Source organism: Canis lupus, chromosome 9 (genome assembly GCF_048164855.1).
Source record: "Canis lupus baileyi chromosome 9, mCanLup2.hap1, whole genome shotgun sequence".
Taxonomy (NCBI): domain Eukaryota; kingdom Metazoa; phylum Chordata; class Mammalia; order Carnivora; family Canidae; genus Canis; species Canis lupus.
In genome coordinates this window covers 12443798-12462757 of record NC_132846.1, presented here as the reverse complement: position 1 = coordinate 12462757, position 18960 = coordinate 12443798, and the positions used below count along the sequence as shown (strand labels likewise).

General features: G+C 36.1%; 1 protein-coding gene across 30 annotated transcripts in view; it reads right to left on the bottom strand.

Moving 5' to 3' along the window:
* Nucleotides 1-18960, bottom strand: part of NUBPL (NUBP iron-sulfur cluster assembly factor, mitochondrial) — a 231053-nt gene that overhangs the window by 42469 nt on the left and 169624 nt on the right. For all 30 annotated transcript variants that reach the window (XR_012036422.1, XR_012036421.1, XR_012036417.1 and 27 more), the window contains one exon: nt 14989-15074. Coding sequence is in view for 22 of the 30 variants with exons in the window: in XM_072838180.1 (XP_072694281.1) it covers nt 14989-15074 (86 nt within the window). In the remaining 8 variants the exon portion in view is untranslated. The remainder of the gene's footprint in view (nt 1-14988; nt 15075-18960) is intronic.

Here is an 18960-nt window from a genome sequence, read left to right as displayed (position 1 = left end):
AAAGCCAGAAGAAAACACAGCTAAAGATCACATACCTTATTTGTTTATTCAGCATGTCTATATCATACACCCATTGCTTGGTCAAGTTTTACTGCCATTTATGTTAAATGTGATATATTTTCTTCACTGTAGAGCTTTCAACTTACACATAAAAATATCACTCAAGAGGAACGCCTGAGTGGTTCAGTGATTAAGCATTTGCCTCTCGCTTAGGGCGTGATCCTGGAACCCCGGGATCCAGTCCCTCATTGGGCTCCCTGCATGGAGCCTGCTTCTCCCTCTGCCAATGCCTCTGTGTGTGTGTCTCTCGTGAATAAAAAAATAAAATCTTGGGATCCCTGGGTGGCGCAGCGGTTTAGCGCCTGCCTTTGGCCCAGGGCGCGATCCTGGAGACCCGGGATCAAATCCCACATCAGGCTCCCGGTGCATGGAGCCTGCTTCTCCCTCTGCCTGTGTCTCTGCCTCTCTCTCTCTCACTGTGTGCCTATCATAAATAAATGAAAAAAAAAATCCTTTAAAAAAAATAAAATAAAATAAAATCTTAAAAAAAGAAAATCACTCAAGAAATGGGAAAAGGAAAAACACTTAAATATTGTGAAAATCTAGGTGAGGGTATATTCTAATCCAGAGAAAACAGGAAAAGCACCCCTATTCCAGAATTTCTTAGACTCCCAAAGACATAGAAAGGTATGGAGCATAATGTATTTTCAACATATATGATTAACTTATTATCAATATCTTATTATTGTTCTCCATGGCTTATATAAATGTCTCAGACATGGTAATGCCTGGGTGGCTCAGTTTGAGTGTCTGCCTTTAGCTCAGGGCATGATCCCAGGGTCCTGGGATTGAGTCCTACATTGGGCTCCCCGCAGGAAGCCTGCTTCTCCCTCTGCCTAAGTCTGCCTCTCACTCTGTGTCTCTCATGAATAAATAAATAAAATCTTAAAAAAATTTTTTTAAAATCTCAGACATGTTCTCTATATAGACTGCAAAATGTCACCAACATAAAACTGTAAGCAAACTCAGTATTTAATGAGTTCCTATTATATGCCAGTAACTGAGCTAAACAAAAGGAGTAGGATACAGTGGTAAGCAAACAGACTTGATCCTTGCCCTCCTGAAGCTTGCACACTAATTAGAGAAACAGAATGAATAAGTAATAGAACAAAAATCTACTTTAAAAATGGAAGAGTTTCTCTGGAAGCAAAGCACAGAGGATTATGAGAGCACAGAACAGAGAGGACTACATCTACCCTGAGAGTCACAGAGGAGTGCCTTGAGGAAATATGTGACCTAAAAGTTAAAGAATCAGCAGGTAAAAACAAGAAAAAAAAAAAAAGACAGAAGTAGGGAGCACAAGTCTCCTTTAAGGAATTGAAAGACCAACATGGGTGAGGTATGGTGTGAGTGATGTGAGATTTTTCTAGCAGGACACAATGAAATAAAAATATAAATAAAAAATTATTTTGTTAAACTGGACTATATTAAAATTAATAACATAATTGGAAGACACAAGAGAGTGAAAAGGAAAGCTAAAAATCGGAGATGGTATTTACAATACACATCCACAACAAAGGGCTTTTATCTGGAATATGTGAAGAACTCCATAAACCAGTAAGAGAACATCAGAAATTTAAAAATAGGCAAGACCTAACAGGCATTCCTTAAAAGAGGATATCCAAAGACCAACAAACTTGAGAAAAAAGTTTTCAACTTCACTAATCATAGAGGAATGCAAAACAGAACCACAATGAGATACCACACATTTATGTTTAAGAACTGATTAGAACAAATGAATGTCCATACAATTATAACAACGACAACAAAAACAACAAATACCAAATCTTGGTGAGGACACAGAGCAAGTAAAACTCACAGTTTCAGCTGAGTGTAAACTGGTACAATCATTTTAAATTGATAGAACCATTTTGGAAAACTGGCAGTTAATGTAATTAAATGGATATATGTTCAATTTATACTATGGCACAATAATTCTGCTCTCAGTTATATATTAAAAGAAATGCAAACATAATATTCAACAAAAGACATGTACAAAAGTATCCATAAACAACACTAATTATCCCCAAATAGAAACTGACCCAAAGACCATCAAGAGTGAAATAGACAAATAAATTGTAGCATATTCACATGATGGAATGCCACACAATAATGAAAATGAAAAAACTTTAGCTACAATCAACAGTAAGAATGAATCTCTCAAACATAATTTTAAGCAAAATAAGCAACACAAAGTATATACTTATTATTCCATTTACAAAAATTTATAAACAAGCAAAACTGATCTATGGTGTTAAAATTTGGGTTCCACTTTGGAGAAACCATTATAGATAATACTTCTATGAATGTTTTTACACATGTTTCTCTCTCTCTCTCTCTCTCTCTCTCTTGCTGAATATTTAGGTTGTGCATATTTAACTTTAAAAAAATGCTAAGAAGCTTTCCAATAAAGTTTACCAATTTATACTTGCATGAGAAATGTATGAGAATTCGAGCTGTGCCACACTTCACCAACATTTGGTATTATCAGTCTCTTATTTTAGAAAGTTTGGTGAGCAAGTAGTGGTATCTCATTGATATTTCCTAGAACCAACCTACCTTCCTTCCTTCCTTCCTTCCTTCCTTCCTTCCTTCCTTCCTTCCTTCATTTATTTATTTTTAAAGATTTTATGTATTTATTCATGAGAGACACAGACACAGGCAGAGGGAGAAGCGGGCTCCATGCAGGGAGCCAGATGTGGGACTCCAAGATCACACCCTGGACTGAAGGCAGCGCTAAACCACTGAGCCACCCCAGGCTGCCCCCGAATCTTCCTTCCTTTATTATTCCCTGTTAAAGTTCCCTAAAAGTAAAGTGACATGAGATTTGGGAGGTGGAAGTGAAGCTATGGGTATTATACTCTACAGTTTACTTTGTTGACAAGTGGGGAAAGAAACTTGCAGGAATGCAGATGTATTTCAGTTTGTCCTCTTTCTTCCTGATACTAGGCCCATCTCCCCTCTGCACTGTGGCTTTAAATTGCATTGCCATAATTACTAATGAAGTCGAGCATATTTTAACATATTTATTGGTCATTTGTATAATCTTCTCCGTAAAGTGGTCAGTTCTCTTTGTCTTTTTTTCCATTGATTATGTTTTTTAATTGAATTTTAAGAATTCCTAGTGTTTTTAATATAATTCTTTTGTTGAATGATTAACTTTGCTAATGATTTTGTACTAAAATAATATTTTTAAAATATTTTATTTATTTATTAATGAGAGATACAGAGAGAGAGAGAGGCAGAGACACAGGCAGAGGGAGAAGCAGGCTCCATGCAGGGAGCCTGATGTGGGACTTGATCCCAGGACTCCAGGATCACGCCCTGGGCCAAGGGCAGATGCTCGACCACTGAGCCACCCAGAGATCCCCTAATATATTAAGTATATTATTAAAATTAAGGTCATATTTTTTTCTACATTTTAAAATATGGATAGTCAAATTTTTTTTAAAGATTTTTATTTATTTATTCATGAAAGACACAGAGAGAGAAAGGCAGAGACAGAAAGGCAGAGACATAGGCAAAGGGAGAAGCAGCTCAAGGCAGGGAGACCGTGGATCACGCCCTGAGCCAGGGGCAGGTGCTCAACTGCTGAGCCACTCAGGCATCCCTAAAAATTTTTAAATCAGTTTGTGAATTGCATTTCCTTTCTATTAGACAGCACTTTGTAGACAATTGAAGTGTGACTATAGAACTAATTTTGGTAATTACCTTATTTAATGCTGTTTCAAGGTCCTAAAGATGCACAAAAACATTTATGAGGGCAGTGATTTATGAGTACTTTTAAAAATTGAAGAAACATTTACCTTCAAGACTATATAGGAAAGATAAACTGTCAAGTCTTTGCTTTTAGTTGAAATTCTAACAACTGAGTGTGATTAACATACATATATTTATTTGATTAATTAGAAAAGAAAACAAATTATTAAATTATGCAGAGTATGTGTCAGACAACTTTTTCAAACCATAGGGTTAGCTGGAAGAAAGTTTAGAAGAGAACCTTGAGTATTAAAAAGATTAGAAAACACTATACTAGTTTTTAAAAGAGTTCTATAATCAATACTATAGTTTTAAAAGTGTTCTATAATCAATGAGTTTTGAATAGGAGCCAATAATAAGAATTAACATCAGAATATCCATATGACAGTTTTATTCATAAAAATTTTCTTAAATATGAAAGAGTTCATGTCCACGTGACCATGTCCACATGTCCCCTCCCAAATGTTTTATGCTGTGTGAATACTTTATGTGTTGTTAAGCTGTTTGTTTATTATAGAGCTATTTTGTATATCTTTGATAGTAGAAACATTAGAAAACAGATGCTTTGCCAGAGCCTAATTTACATAATACTATTGAGATGCAGCTGTAAGCATGCTCAATCATTTTTTAATGTCTCATCAAAATATAAGATCCTTTTTTGTGTCAACGAAACTAAAAATAATTTTTTTAAAGAGGAAAACATGTATACTATCCTTATCTCTTTTTACTTCAGCTATTTTACTCAAAGAATGTAAATGCCAAATGCCTGCTTAACATCAGCCACCACAAACCTTTTACATGTTATTTTTACGTTATTCCAATCCATCATTGGCTCAGAAAGGTACTTCTTTTATTAACTTTAAAAAAATTGACTCTCTTGAAATATCAACATTGCTCTGAAATATTGGATTTTTGTGTCCAACTGAATTGAATTATGCAAGCTCAAAAGGCCCCAATTTTAATTTCTTCTTGGCATTTAAATCCAGATTCAGGTAAGTAACAAGCAAGATTTTCAGATTACTATATAATTCAATTTCTCAAGGTTAAATTCTTGTTGGTTGGAATTTGTCACAAGGACTAAAACTATGATTTAAGAAAAAATGAGGAGAAATTGTTAAATAGAAAATGAATAATAACAGAAATAGATTAGATTCTTAAATGTTATTCAGTTCTCCATTAGCCTTGAACTTAGTTTTCAGTATATTCCTTGAAGCAAGTGCCCAAATACTATAATTTTTTTAAAGATTTATTTTCATTTATTTTAGAAAGCATGTGCAATTGTAAGTGAGTGCAGCGGGAAGGGACAGAGAGAGAGAGTGAGAAAAGTCCCAAGCATACTATGCACTGTGGAGTCTAAGGTGGAGCTGGATGCCATGACTGAATCACCACCTGAGCCGAAATCAAGAGTCAGATGCTTAAATTGACTGCACCAGCCAGGTGCCCCCAAATATTGTAATTTTTAAAACTGAGATGGGTGTTTCTGTTTTCTCTTTCAGAAGAAGTAGTCTGGCATGGAAAAAACAATGAATGGGGAAACCTGCATTCATATTCCTCTCAGGGACCAACTAAACAGCTGTGGGTCCATGAGGTGCAGCTTCACTTCTTTATGTCTTGAATCCTGAAATGAGGGTTTACAACGAATGATGATTTCATAATTATGACCCCTAAAATCTACCACTAAAACAATAACATTCAGAGCCACCCTTTACAGTACTTGGTGCTAAGGTCTATCTATGCTAAGTACTGTATATATAATCTTATTTAACTGCCCTAATGACCTATGAGATGGTTCACAAAACACTGAAGCTGTATTATTTGCTCAAGATCGCAGTTAGTATAAAACATAGCCACAATTCAAACCGGCTAGGTCACTGGTTTGTATGTGGAAGTCACTAAACAAGAGAACTCAAGGATTTTGTTCATGGGAACTAGGTGGCCCAAAACAATGAGTCAATATGGGTTAGTAGAGGGGTTTAGCATAATAATTAAGAGCACAGTTATAAGGGAAGGCCTAATTTGAACCATCTTCACACTAACTGCAGCAATCAAGGCTTTAGACTTCACTTCCTTCCCCTGGTTATGGAGCTCCACTTCCCCAAAACACTCATTATACTTCTCTTGACTACACCTGAAGCTATTTTTTTTTTTTTCCACAACATGCCATTTATACACAGAACTAAACAGATAAACACAGAGTCACTATTGCGGTTAGAAGTTGGCAGCATGGGAAAAGGGAGGAACAGGTGAGGAACTGGGGTGTCATTAAAAAAAATACAGGCCCCCCCCAAACTGGGGTGCCTGGGGGGAACTTGGTCTGCTTCAACCCAAGAGGAATCAGAAGATCAAAAGCGGTTTGGGAAAGCCAGAACCGTCAGGGATAGAGGGAGGAGGAAGGTCCAGGGGGTAAGGGGCCCCTTAACTCCTCATTTTTCAATACACCCATTTCTTGTTTCACTTGCCCACCTGGACAATCAGAACCCCAACGATAAGTAAATTTAATGGAGACTCCTCTTGTTCCCTAAAAATTCTCACCGTGTGGTATATTCTACTGTGTTCACATTACTAAATTCTGGACTATTCAGTTTTGGATAATCTACAGAAACAGCAGTTAAAATGTAGTCTCTGGAAAGCAAACTGCTTGGGATAGGAGCCCAGATGCCCACTAAACAGATAGGTGACCTTATGTGAGTTATTTAATCTCTATACTACAGTTTCCTCATCTGTAAAATGAGAAAAACAATGTCATCTATCCCACAGAGTTGTTAGGGTTATATTACTTTAATTCATGTAAATCGCATGTAATTCATGTAAATAGAACTGCATTCTAGTTAAAAGCATTCATAAACTTGTGAGAGATTCCAAGGAAAGACACACCTGAGCATACAAATTGGTCTCTGAGATGTAATTATGGCCAAGATGCAGCATGCTACCCAGTTTTATAAAGAAAAGCCACTTTTCTAAAAGTGGAAAAGCTAACCAATTGTGAAGTAGGAAGCCACATGTGATGTCATGGGCAAACTAATTAGTGTGTTCCTAGAAAGAATTCAAACAGGACTTCATAAGGCCTCTATAGCCAAAAATGAAAGATTCTTCAAATACATCAAAGGTATGAAACTTCCCAGAGAACCAAATGAGACTGGTTGATAATCACAGAGGAAAAACTATGCTCAAGGAGGAAAGGAGAAAATAAATATGTCACTTGCCTCAATTTTCATGTAAGATCATCTTTTTCTAAATTGTTTTTTAAGGCAGGTCAGCTTGAGGTATTACATATAGTAGGACTTTTGGGGTCTAAGAGACAAACCAGACAGATGCTAAAACAGCTCTAAGACAGGTATCATGAATACTTGGGTTTTGAAGACATTCAGGGGTGAAGATATGGAACTCTGAGTCTAAATGGTTAACCAAACTACCATAAATGGCTACTCTGTCAGAAAAATAATAAACCACAACTCGATCCTCATTGCTCAGAACATTACAGTCTGTGACAATGAAAATGAAAAGCAATGGAACATGGAAAGAAAACATTGATAAGAATCCTCTATTTTAGGTTCTAAGATCACCTAATATATATAGAAAATATAACAATTAACCCTTTATAAATAAATATTTAAAAGCTCCACACAACAGTAGTATCTTTTTCTTTTACTTTTTTGTTTTTAACCAGCAGGAAAAGTAAACCACAGGAAGAACAAGATTCCTATTTCCTTTTTTAAAATACTTGCAAGGCTAAAACAGTTACAGAATTTTCAGAATTATTTACACAGAAAAAAAAAAAAAAAAGTAAGTTCAGTGACTAGCATTAGGCTTTAATCTATACTTTTGTTTCCAGATCAGCTGTAGCAGACATGCAGCTGTTGACCTAAGTCCATGGTCTCATCTTCCTTGGCACATAGCTAACCTACATTTCTTGGGCTCCTTGAGAAATGTGACATATGACCATACAACTGAGTTTAGGTGAAGTGTGAACAGAGATGTATGTATGTTTGGTTCATAAAAATCTCCACATGCATGCCTCTGTGCTGTGTTTTCCCTTCTGGCTGGCTCAAATGAGGATGGCCCCAAAGGTGGGCTGATACTCACATGTGAACATGGCAGAGACTACAGTGGCCTAAGTAACTTCCTGGAAGATCACCCTGCTCACCTGTTCATCTATGAATACTATTACATGAGCAAGAAATAAACTGCTATTCCATTTACATCATTATGTATTTTGAGATTTACTTGTGACAGCAATTAACTGTATTAAATAATGCATATTTTAAATAATTTTAGATTCTATATACTTAGCAATTTAATCTATATTAAGAGAATGGTTTAGGCTCAAGTAAAGTACTCAAGGAAATCTCACAATATTCATCTAAATTTTTAACAATTTCTTGTTAAAATTCTTTTTTTTTTAAGATTTTATTTATTTATTCACGAGAGAGACAGAGAGAGAAGCAGAGACACAGGCAGAGGGAGAAGCAGGCTCCATGCAGGGAGCCCAATGTGGGACTCAATCCCAGGATCCCAGGATCACGACCAGAGCAAAAGGCAGATGCTCAACCACTGAGCCACCCAGGTGCTCCTCTTGTTAAAATTCTTTTTAGCAAATATGGACTAGTCAAAATATGTAGGCCAAATACATAAATATCTATAAATTATAAATTTATCTGTTTCACAATATTCTAAAAGTTTATAATAAGCAACATTAATTACATTGACATTATTGGTTATTCAGTTTGTGCCAAACACGGTGCTACTAAGCCCTTTGTGGGCATTATTTCATTTATTTCTCACCTCAACCATATGAGGGAAACAGTAATATAATTTCTACCTTATGAATTAAGTAACTTGCTTAGGTTATACAGCTACCAAGTGAGAGAGTTAGGATTTGAACTCTAGCCTTCAGACTCCTGAACTCACTCTCTTCACCACTACGTAAGAATGCTTGTGCCAGTAGCACCCTATTGCTTAAAAAATTACTATAAGATTTCTGAAGTAATTTAATTTGCAACCATAAGAGAGGTTATATACTTACTAAAGAATATAGCTCTCTCAGTGCTAAAAAGATCAATCTGGGTATAAAAGGCTTCAAATAGGGCAGCCCTGGTGGCACAGCGGTTTAGTGCCGCCTGCAGCCTGGGGTGTGATCCTGGAAACCCTGGATCGAGTCCCACGTCAGGCTCTCTGCATGGAGCCTGCTTCTCCCTCTGCCTGTGTCTCTGCCTCTCATTCTCTCTCTGTGTCTCTATGAATAAATAAATAAAATCTAAAAAAAAAAAAAGGCTACAAATATACAGATTAATAAATGTTTCTGTGAGGAGATGGTCACATACATCATGTGATGTGAATAGTACTAAAAAGGCCAACTCAAAATAATTTTCTCTACCAGTCTCTTCCTTGCCAAACAGTTTTAAATCATAATCCTCATAGAAAGTAAGGGCAGGGATTTGTGACTGAGGATCTAACCTCTTATTTCTACTCATTGTCAACCTGAGCAAAAAACTAGCACCTGGTAGATTTATTAATGGCAGCCTAACTCTCAAAATCCCTTAGATTTTTGTCATTTTTTTTCTAACCACCCCTCCCCTATGTAATCAATTGCCAAGCCTGTCAATTCTTCCTTCAAAATGTCAACTATATTTATTCCCTTTTCCATTTTCAATGCTGTCAGATCCCTATTCCCTATCACCTACATCAGTGTTGTTCCAAATTATTAAAACTGTCTTACCATAAGAGAAATATTTTAAATCTTGATCCAACACAAAAACCCCCTTTGTGTATGTATAACTGAGACCAAATCTTTATAAGGCAATACTTTGTCTTCCTGAGAGTAATTTACCCTGTATTGTTTACAGGGTTTCATTTCTCACTGTATTGGTTTCATGACTAATGAGTGGGTCACAACCTGCAGTGTGAGTAACTCTGAGCATTGCAAATGCTTCCTTAATGTTTTCACTCTCCCGGCTCCTGCCCTTTCTATTAATTTCCACCAAATTAAATATTTTTAAAGCTCCATTCTAATTAAGTCTATTTCTCAACCAACATTATTTATGGACTCCTCTAAATCTCAAGAAGAAAGTCCAAATCCTTAGCTCTGTGGTTAAAACTCTACCAAATCTGGGCCTAGCAGAGCTACACCAAAGCATATTACTTCAACTATAGACAAACTGAACAACCCTGAACGCAACTTGTGATTTCCTGATTCTTTTCAGACTAAATTCTGTCCCTACTCAAGTCTCTGGATATGCCTATGAAAATCCTACTCCATTCATTCATTCTGTATTTATTTAGTGAGCAGCTGTATGTTCTTGGCACAGGGGGAGGTAAGGGGTCCCTTCACTCAAAGCTTATAGCATGGCATGCACAAATGTGAAAAGTACTGACAAATATGAAAACAGCTACAAAAGGGGAATTAGAGTCTTACTAGATTATGCACCAGAACAAGCCCACCTAGTTAACAGGGACAGGGCAGTCTCTCAGAGAAACAATCATTCAATCTAAGTACCAAAGGATAAAAAGGAGCTACCAAGTGAAAAATGACGGTAAAGGGATCTCATGTGGAGAAACAGCATGCTCAAGGCCATGAAGAAAGAAATTCTGTGGAAGTCTAAAAGAAGTGGAACATGACCAGTTTCACTGTGGCAGAGAGAATGCAAGGCAGAGTGGCCTATGAGCTGGGGATAAAGACAACAGCAGATTGTGGCTGCCATTATATACCAGGTCAAATGTCTATATAATAGGTACTTAAATGCCTGCTATATACCAGGTAACTGAGCATTTAAGAATATTTAAAGCATGTTTTCTTACCCTCCAAGATTCTTCTTCTGTGGAGACTGACAGGTAAACTATAGTGGGATAAGGGCCAAGCCAGACATATGTTCAAGTAGTTCAGAGAAAGATTAACCTTTTCCGGGACTTTGATAAAAGCTTCCTAGAAAAAGTAATGCTGAGCAGGGATCTGAAATGTGAATATGAGTTCCCAAGCTAACGATGGTTTATCAGGAAAGGGACTATATGTACAAAATAACAGGATGTGAAAAAAATCATGACTTTTCCATGACAGCCCTACTTATTAGCACAAAGAAGAAAGCGTCCTCATGTTCTTCAGAAATCAGGGCCCCTTGACCATAATGGAGCCAGTCTATAGGATGATAAGGTATTTGGCAAAACAAAAACAAAAACAAAAACCTTCATCCTTCTTTTTTTTTCTTCTAATTAATAAGAGAAACTTATCACAGTACTTTGCTTATGGAAGGCACTCAATAGGAGTAAATATATATTTGTAAAATAAACTACTTATTGAATTAAAATTAACTAATAGATCCCTATGTATAGATGCTGTAAGAGGGGAAATATACTTTAATACACTTTTCAGGAACTGGGAAGGAGACTGCCCAAGAAGTTGGGGCTGGATAGTGAAATCCCTGAAACTCTAAGTTCAAATGGTAGAAGGACTCCAAGTTGAGGTGCCTGGGCCTCCTTTGAAGAAGAAGCAATAAAAATGGTTAAGAGTGACAATGCAAAAAGTACTCACAGTTCAAAATGTGTAAGATTGAAAAAAAAATTATTATTTAAAAAAAAAACAGTCTGTAAACACTGAGATAATCGAGGATTTGGCAGAGCTGATATGATTTCAGGCAGAGAACAAAGAATTTAATAGTTCATCTCTTCTTCTCCTTCCCCTAACCAAGCCTTAAGTTTTATTTATTTATTTATTTATTTAGATTTTATTTATTTATTTGAGAGAGAGAAAGTGAGTTAGAGAGAGAGCATGAGCAGGGAGAAGGGCAGAGGGAGAAGAAGGTTCCCTGGATGAGCAGGAAGCCTGATGATGGATGAGGAGGTCTGATTCCGGGACACCGGGATCTTGACCTAAGCAGAAGGCAGACATTTAACCGACTGAGCCACCCAGGTCCCACAAGCCTTGAGTTTTAGGAAACCATTTAAATTAACTTCAAAATATTCTTGTAGATATTACTAAACTCTGTCCATACCAATGAATTCCAATGACATCATTGTTTCCATGGGAACTAATGCACTGCAAAAGGAGAAAAAAAAGAAAGCAAGACTAAAAACTAGGAAAAAAATGAAATATAAATGGCATCAACAAAGCATAAATTACTCGATTGCATTTATGGAACACTTTCTAATTTCAAATGCTTTGCCTTAACTTAGATTCCAATGCTCTTAAGTGTCAGAAGGATCTCAGAGGTCATCAAATCCACATCCTACTTATAGCCAGGATTCCCTATACAATGAAGCTAGCTGCACCATGGTTGTCCAATTGTTTCTAGAGCTCATTGTTGGAAAGTTCTCTCATTCACTTGCAAAGATTACTGAGCACCGATCTTGTTCTGCAGGCTTAAGAGATGATTAATATATTCTACCTCCTTTAAAAGTTTTTGCTGTTTAGAGAGCAAATAATTGAAACATAGGAGTGAAAAAAAGAGGGTTATAATAAGGATACAGGATGATGTCAAAAGAACCAATTTGGAGGGATTATGCATTTCCAATGACTTTTACTTCTATTCCACTTCAGTCCCACACACCCATGACCAATCACATTCTGGTGCAAACTTAAACTTCAACATTAACTTTCTGGATCACAAACAGCTCTTTCACTCCAAAACTAATCTTGCACTAGTCTATGAGCTTTATGCAGCTCAAGATCCTTCACTTGAAATATTTCCTCACTGTATTTCCTTGCTGGTATCTTCAACTTTCATTTTCAGTGGCACCCACCTAGTGACCATCCCTCTTTCCCACTGTTATGTTCCATAGGAGTCTCTGTCTCACCTTTTGTCCCTTTGTCCTAAAGTGTAGAGAAAAATCTGTCAGAACAATTATAAGATTGCCTCTTTACTTAGATGGCAGTACCTATCAGGTGCTGCAGGTAAATGAAAATAACCTAAAGACTAAAAAGGTGCATGGCTGAATTTGCCATCTATGGTCATTAGACCCCCAACTAGCAAAGTGCATGTAAAACCCGCCCCATAGCCATAGTCACATCAAGTGACAGCATTCATTAAAATAGTCTCTTGGTGTACAAAATGATAATTTACAGAGTGGGAAATAAAAAAATGTTGGTTTCTGCTTTTTAAAAAACTTTTCCTCAATAATTTCATGATACTTTAAAGTAAAGTGGACATATGCCTCTTACTCTCATCTTACAGAATGAGAACTTAAGCATTCACTTGTTTGTATACTGATAGGATGATGATTAACCTTGAAGTGGCAGGAACAGACCACTGGCTCTGTCACCTAATTTCTGCTAGAAAGAAGGATTATGTATTACTTGCTCTCATAATTTTTGGTAGATAGACGTCTCTCTTACTTTTTGCTGGTTTATATTTTAAAATCCCATGTAAAAAAAAAAATAAAATAAAATAAAATAAAATCCCATGTAAGTATTCTTACTTAGTTATTTGGGTGGGTAAGTATTACTTGTACCTAGTTTATTTTGGAGGGCATAATTGCTCAAACTATGTGCTTTGAAGATTTTATTTATTTAATTTTATTTATTTATTTATTTGAGAGAGAGTGAGTGAGTGAGTGAGAGGGTGAACACAAGCAGGAGGGAGAGACAGAGAGAGAAGCAGACTCCCTGCTGAGCAGGGAATCCGATGTGGGGCTCAATCTCCAGACTCTAGGATCATGACCTGAGCTGAATTGACTGAGTTACCCAGGCGCCCTGCAAACTATGTGCTTTAATGAGACATTTTTCTGAGGTGTGCACTTGATTACCATTGCTTTCAAAATTTTCCAAGCTAAAATTCACAACATATAATACCATGGGGGTTTTATCATTCATTTATCCATATATAAAGATAGGCTTTAAATATTTCTGATTGTGGGAATACCCTCAGATCATCCTTATTAGGCTCCTCAATTTTCCTAAGACAATCTGGACCCAGTCCAGAGCTCCACAGCTTGTTAATGCATACAGCTCTGCACTAACTGGCAAGGGAGAAGAGGTACTTGTCAAAGAGGATCATCTCAACTCCACTACTCTATTATTTTATACTTTTCAGATGTGCTCCCCTGGGAGAAAAATATTTGTGAAAGAGCCCATTCATGCTAGTACATCACTGGATCTTATACTGTGTTAGTTTCATTGAAGAATTCAATGAAAGTTATGAATTCTCTCCATACTAAAACAAACTCAAGTGAACATATGATTTGGGAGTGGGGGAGGGGTGGAGGGAGAAAGAATCATGAGATTCCTGAAGCTAATTTATGGGCTGAAGCCTAAAAAACTCTGCTCTATAAGCTCTAAAATCTATCCCTGAATTAAGCAAAGCCACTAGATAATCATATGGATGGAGGCATCACATTGGCTTTGTACAAAAATGCTTGTTCTAAACTGTACTCTGGCATAAGTCCGCTTGCTTTTGCTGATGCAGGCTAGGAGGATGAACCCTCTACTTATAGTTTTAAAAAAAGGCAATCAGTGTGTTCATTATATAAACAGTCTTTTCTAAGAACCTAGGGGAGATTTATGCCTCTCTGGTCTCAGTTCTCCTTCTCTTGAAAATCATGTTCTTTCTAATCTCATGGAAATGGACAGTTTTATAAAGGCTCTATGTGATTCCTAAAAAAATTCATAGATTACTTCTAGCATGTATTTAAGTTCCTTAATGGCATGTAGTTTGTTTACAGAATTGCTTCTCATTCTGATTTTAATTATCCTTTTTCTTAATATTACTACATTTTAGATTGATTTTATTTCGTCATATGGTGTAGAAAACCCTTAGATACTTTTTAGAAGATGGTGAGCTACAAATGACTTAAATTGGAGACAGAAGGAAAAAAGTCATCTTTTTCACCTTGTCTTCCTATCAGTGCTCTATTCTAGTACCTCCACCTAAACACTCATGGGGGAGTTTTCTGTTGGTAATATCTCCAAGTATTTGGAGAGATAGTACTTGGTCATAGAACTCATACCTGATGTTTTAGAATTCTTTAAAAAAATATTTTAATGCAGTTAGAATTTTTCTTGATTAATATAACATATACACATTAGCACCTATATGTGTGTTGTTAAAGTTACCATAAAGATGAAGTAGTGTTTTCAAATAGGTTTCTGTACAGAAATAAATTAAGATTTGGACTGTATTTCTCAATGACTTGCTTCTTAGTTTGAGTATTCCATATTGTAACAATGAAGCTGTAAATGCTTACAGGCACATGGACTTTCCGAAACATCTCAGCACCCTTATGTGCGTCCACCAATGCAATGTCCTGGGGCGTAGAGACGATCACAGCACCTAACCAATAGAAATGACACCATCATTTAATTCTTTATGGAAAAAAAAAAATTCTTTATGGAAAGATTACTTCCAAAATTATATTGCTTACATGCTAAAAGAGCCTACTACTACATTAACTATTTAGGTCATTTGTACAAATTTTACATACATGAATGGGAAAGATGAGGAAATGTCTACTTTGTTCTTGACTATTTTTAACTCCTCACTTCTACAATAACAACTGACTGACCAATGATTCAAGATCATAGCTATGTCATCAAGACTTTCTTCCTATTCAGATAATGTGCTAGTTAGAAGATGCACAAGGTAAGCTCTGCTTTCAAGAAGCTAATAATCTAGTTGGAAAATCCAAAAAAATTAAAGATTACAACACAATGTGCTAACCATTGTAACAGAAGTATGCCTCTTCAATATTATGGAATTAAAAAGGAGAAATAAAGGAAAGATAACTAACTCATTCTAGGGGTCAGAATGGTGAAGGTGATAATGGATGGAGTGAAAAAGCAGGAGACAAGGAGAAACAATAGGGGAAAGGTTTCAGAAAGGGGTGATTCCTGAGCTGAGTCCTAAAAATCTATATTATAGAAACTCACTAGTACAGAATGCACCATAAAGTACAGTTTGGTGGGGGTAAAACTAGAGGCTGTGGTAGAAACTAAGATGCAAAATAGTGGTGGCCTAAATGAAGGCAGCAACAAAGGTAGGTGAAGATAGATGCTTTCCTGGGTCTCCACTATGACCCTGCAGAAACCAGATGGTCCTATGATATAGCATTTCGAGAGAAAGTGCAGTGTAAATTTTTAAGTGGAAATATCAGAGGGCTGGTTATGATCTGCAGTTTGTGATTTCCTAAATTTTGTGGGTTTTTCTAGATGATAACCTGAAAAATAATTAATATAAACCTATTCTACATTACCTAGATAACCATCATCTTCTAACTAAATATACACTGACATGACATTTCAGAGCTCCAAACTATTAAACTGGCACTAAAAGGTAGTATTTCATCACAACTAATGGAAACAGATGTAGGATCAACAATAAATAATGGACTGCTCCAAATGAAGGTCAAACAATACTACAAAGTATAGTTGAAGGGGCATTTTGAAGCAGTCCAAATAAAGACAAGTGGCAGGGAAACCAAGTCATCACAAAGCACATGGCAATATAGGCATGCCAAATTTAAAAGAACCTGTGCCATAGGAGCTAGCTACAAATTCATCTTGCAATCAATATTTTCATTTCAGCAAAAAAACACTTCATCTTTCACATTAAACTAATGTCATTAATTTGAATTGTATTGATTTTTTAAAGTTTTGCTTGTATTTCCTCTAATATTTTTTAGTTTTTAAAAAATTACATAAGACCTATAAGCTTAAGGAATTTATAGTTACACCTAGCTAAGTAGTCTTATAATAAGAGTAAGTCAATATGGGGTATGGGGCAGATTATTTTTCCTTTAGAAGGAGGGCCTATTCATTACTCAAGTTTGAGAAACACTAGCTTTGGAATTCCAACAGAATCAGAAATCAAATTTTCATTCCATAGCCAACTTCCTATGTTACTAGGGCAATAATCTCTCTGAGGTTGCTGTTACTATGACATTTTATAGATGAGGAAACTAAATCTCAGAAATAATTAAATGAAACTAATGTATGTAAGGTGCTTGACATGATGCCTAGACACAGGGTAAACATTCAGTAAAAGGTAGCTGATGTTGTTGTTGCTCATATTATCACATTATTTTATTACTGTTATTAATAAAATGTCTTAGAAGTTGCTGGAAAAGTCACTTTTATATGTACCACCAGGCAGCTCACCATACTTTTCAAACTGTTTCATGGGTCACCACATCCTTCTATTTCTATTTGCTCTGCCCAAGGAACCAAAAACTAGTTGACTGTTTTCTTTCCTGTCTTTCAAAGATTGATGGAAATCACATCTTTGAAAAAAATTATACTCGACTCTACTCCACAGAGCTAATATACATCCACAATTTGCCACCTTCTAGGTTCTGTTATCAATCTATTTCACTGCTTTTTCATATCTAGGCATTTGGAAGGAATCTGATTCCAGTTCTGTGCCCATCTAGCTGTGTGATTGACCTCCAGCAAGTAACTCAGAATCACTCTAGGTCTCAGTTTCCTTAGCTACAAAGTTAATGCAAAGACTAGATAGTCTCCAAGGTCTCAGCTAGCTCAGATTATATGCTTTAGCACTGCTTCTAAACTATAGTTTCCAAAACCACTCCTGTTCATCCTGACTACTCAGTAAACCTATTTAAGTGAATGTGAAATGCTACCCTACTCTAAGAATAATGACTGTTCAATCTCAGAGCCACTCTCTTCACATGTAAATAAAACTTCCTTGGCCATTTCTACCAAATTCTCTCTTAATTATATAACAGTATACAGGGGGTTTTCTATTGCATTAGCCCTAAAAAGCACTTTCAGCTTTCACACGATACAATCATTTTATTATTTTAAATAGCCTTTGTTTACTATTTGTATTACCACTATATGATATAATTTCATGGGCAGTTATGATTTTTCTCATTTATTACTCAAATAAAACAGACACAATGTCATGCACAAAATAGGCACTTAACAAAAAATAACAATTTCTTATATTTTCAAATCATCTATCCTGAACTACTGCTACATGAGTTCTTAGTTGGTAACTCCTTGAACTAGCAGTTAAGAGCTCTGAATTCTGGCTATGTTTACTATGTTTTTGTAACTATATAACCTTGAATAGCTCACTAAATCTCAATACATCAAGATGTATTATACAGAACTCTTCTGTTAAATGTACCAATATCCATTGTTCCTATTTAACTCAAAGAGATGTTCCATTAAAAAAAATGTATGTGTTATAAAAATGTTTGGCAATATTATTTTGATAGCTATAAGACCCTAGAGAGAAGGCTGAAGTACCTTGATTTTTGCTGTACTTAACCCTAACATAGTATCACAAGTAAGCATCTACATCATCTCAGTCTCTTTGTAATCTAAATAGCATCATTCATAAATCAATTAATAACAACTTTTTGACAAGGACACTGATCATTTTCTATCATCAAATGCTTACAAAATGTAAACATTCCATTAGAACTACCAGCCACATTTATAAAAGATTTTTGGGGAGTAGCCTGGGTGGCTCAGATGGTTAAGTGTCTGCCTTTGGCTCAGGTCATGATCCTGGGGTTCTGGACCCCATCAGATTCTCTGCTCAGTGGGGAGCCTGCTTCTCCCTCTCCCTTCCACCTATCACCCCTCATGCTTGCACATGGGTGCTCTCTCTCTCTCTCACTCTCAAATACATAAAATATTTTTTTAAAAAGATTTTTTCGTGTAAGAGTTCTTTTGCTGAAGTACATGTTCTTAAATAATTAAATTCTTAATCACAATGTAATCAGTCTTTAGGACTATTCTGAGAAAATTTTTCTAGCCTTCTTTTTTTTTTCATAAATTTTTATTTATTTATGATAGTCACACAGAGAGAGGGAGAGAGAGGCAGAGACACAGGCAGAGGGAGAAGCAGGCTCCATGCACCGGGAGCCCGACGTGGGATTCGATCCTGGGTCTCCAGGATCGTGCCCTGGGCCAAAGGCAGGCGCCAAACCGCTGCGCCACCCAGGGATCCCTAGCCTTCTTTAAAGAATACAAAAACATAACTAGCACACACAGAAATCACTACTTCTTTTGTCATACCAAATTTTAATACATCAAATAAGTAACCATTTCAGACAGCCCTACAATGACCTTTAGCATGTATAAGAAAATAAACAAAACCTCCATTAAAATTAAATCTTATTAATCAATCTATACATTACAATCTAGACTTTTAAATTTTAAAAGAATTATATCAAGCTTTTTCTTGT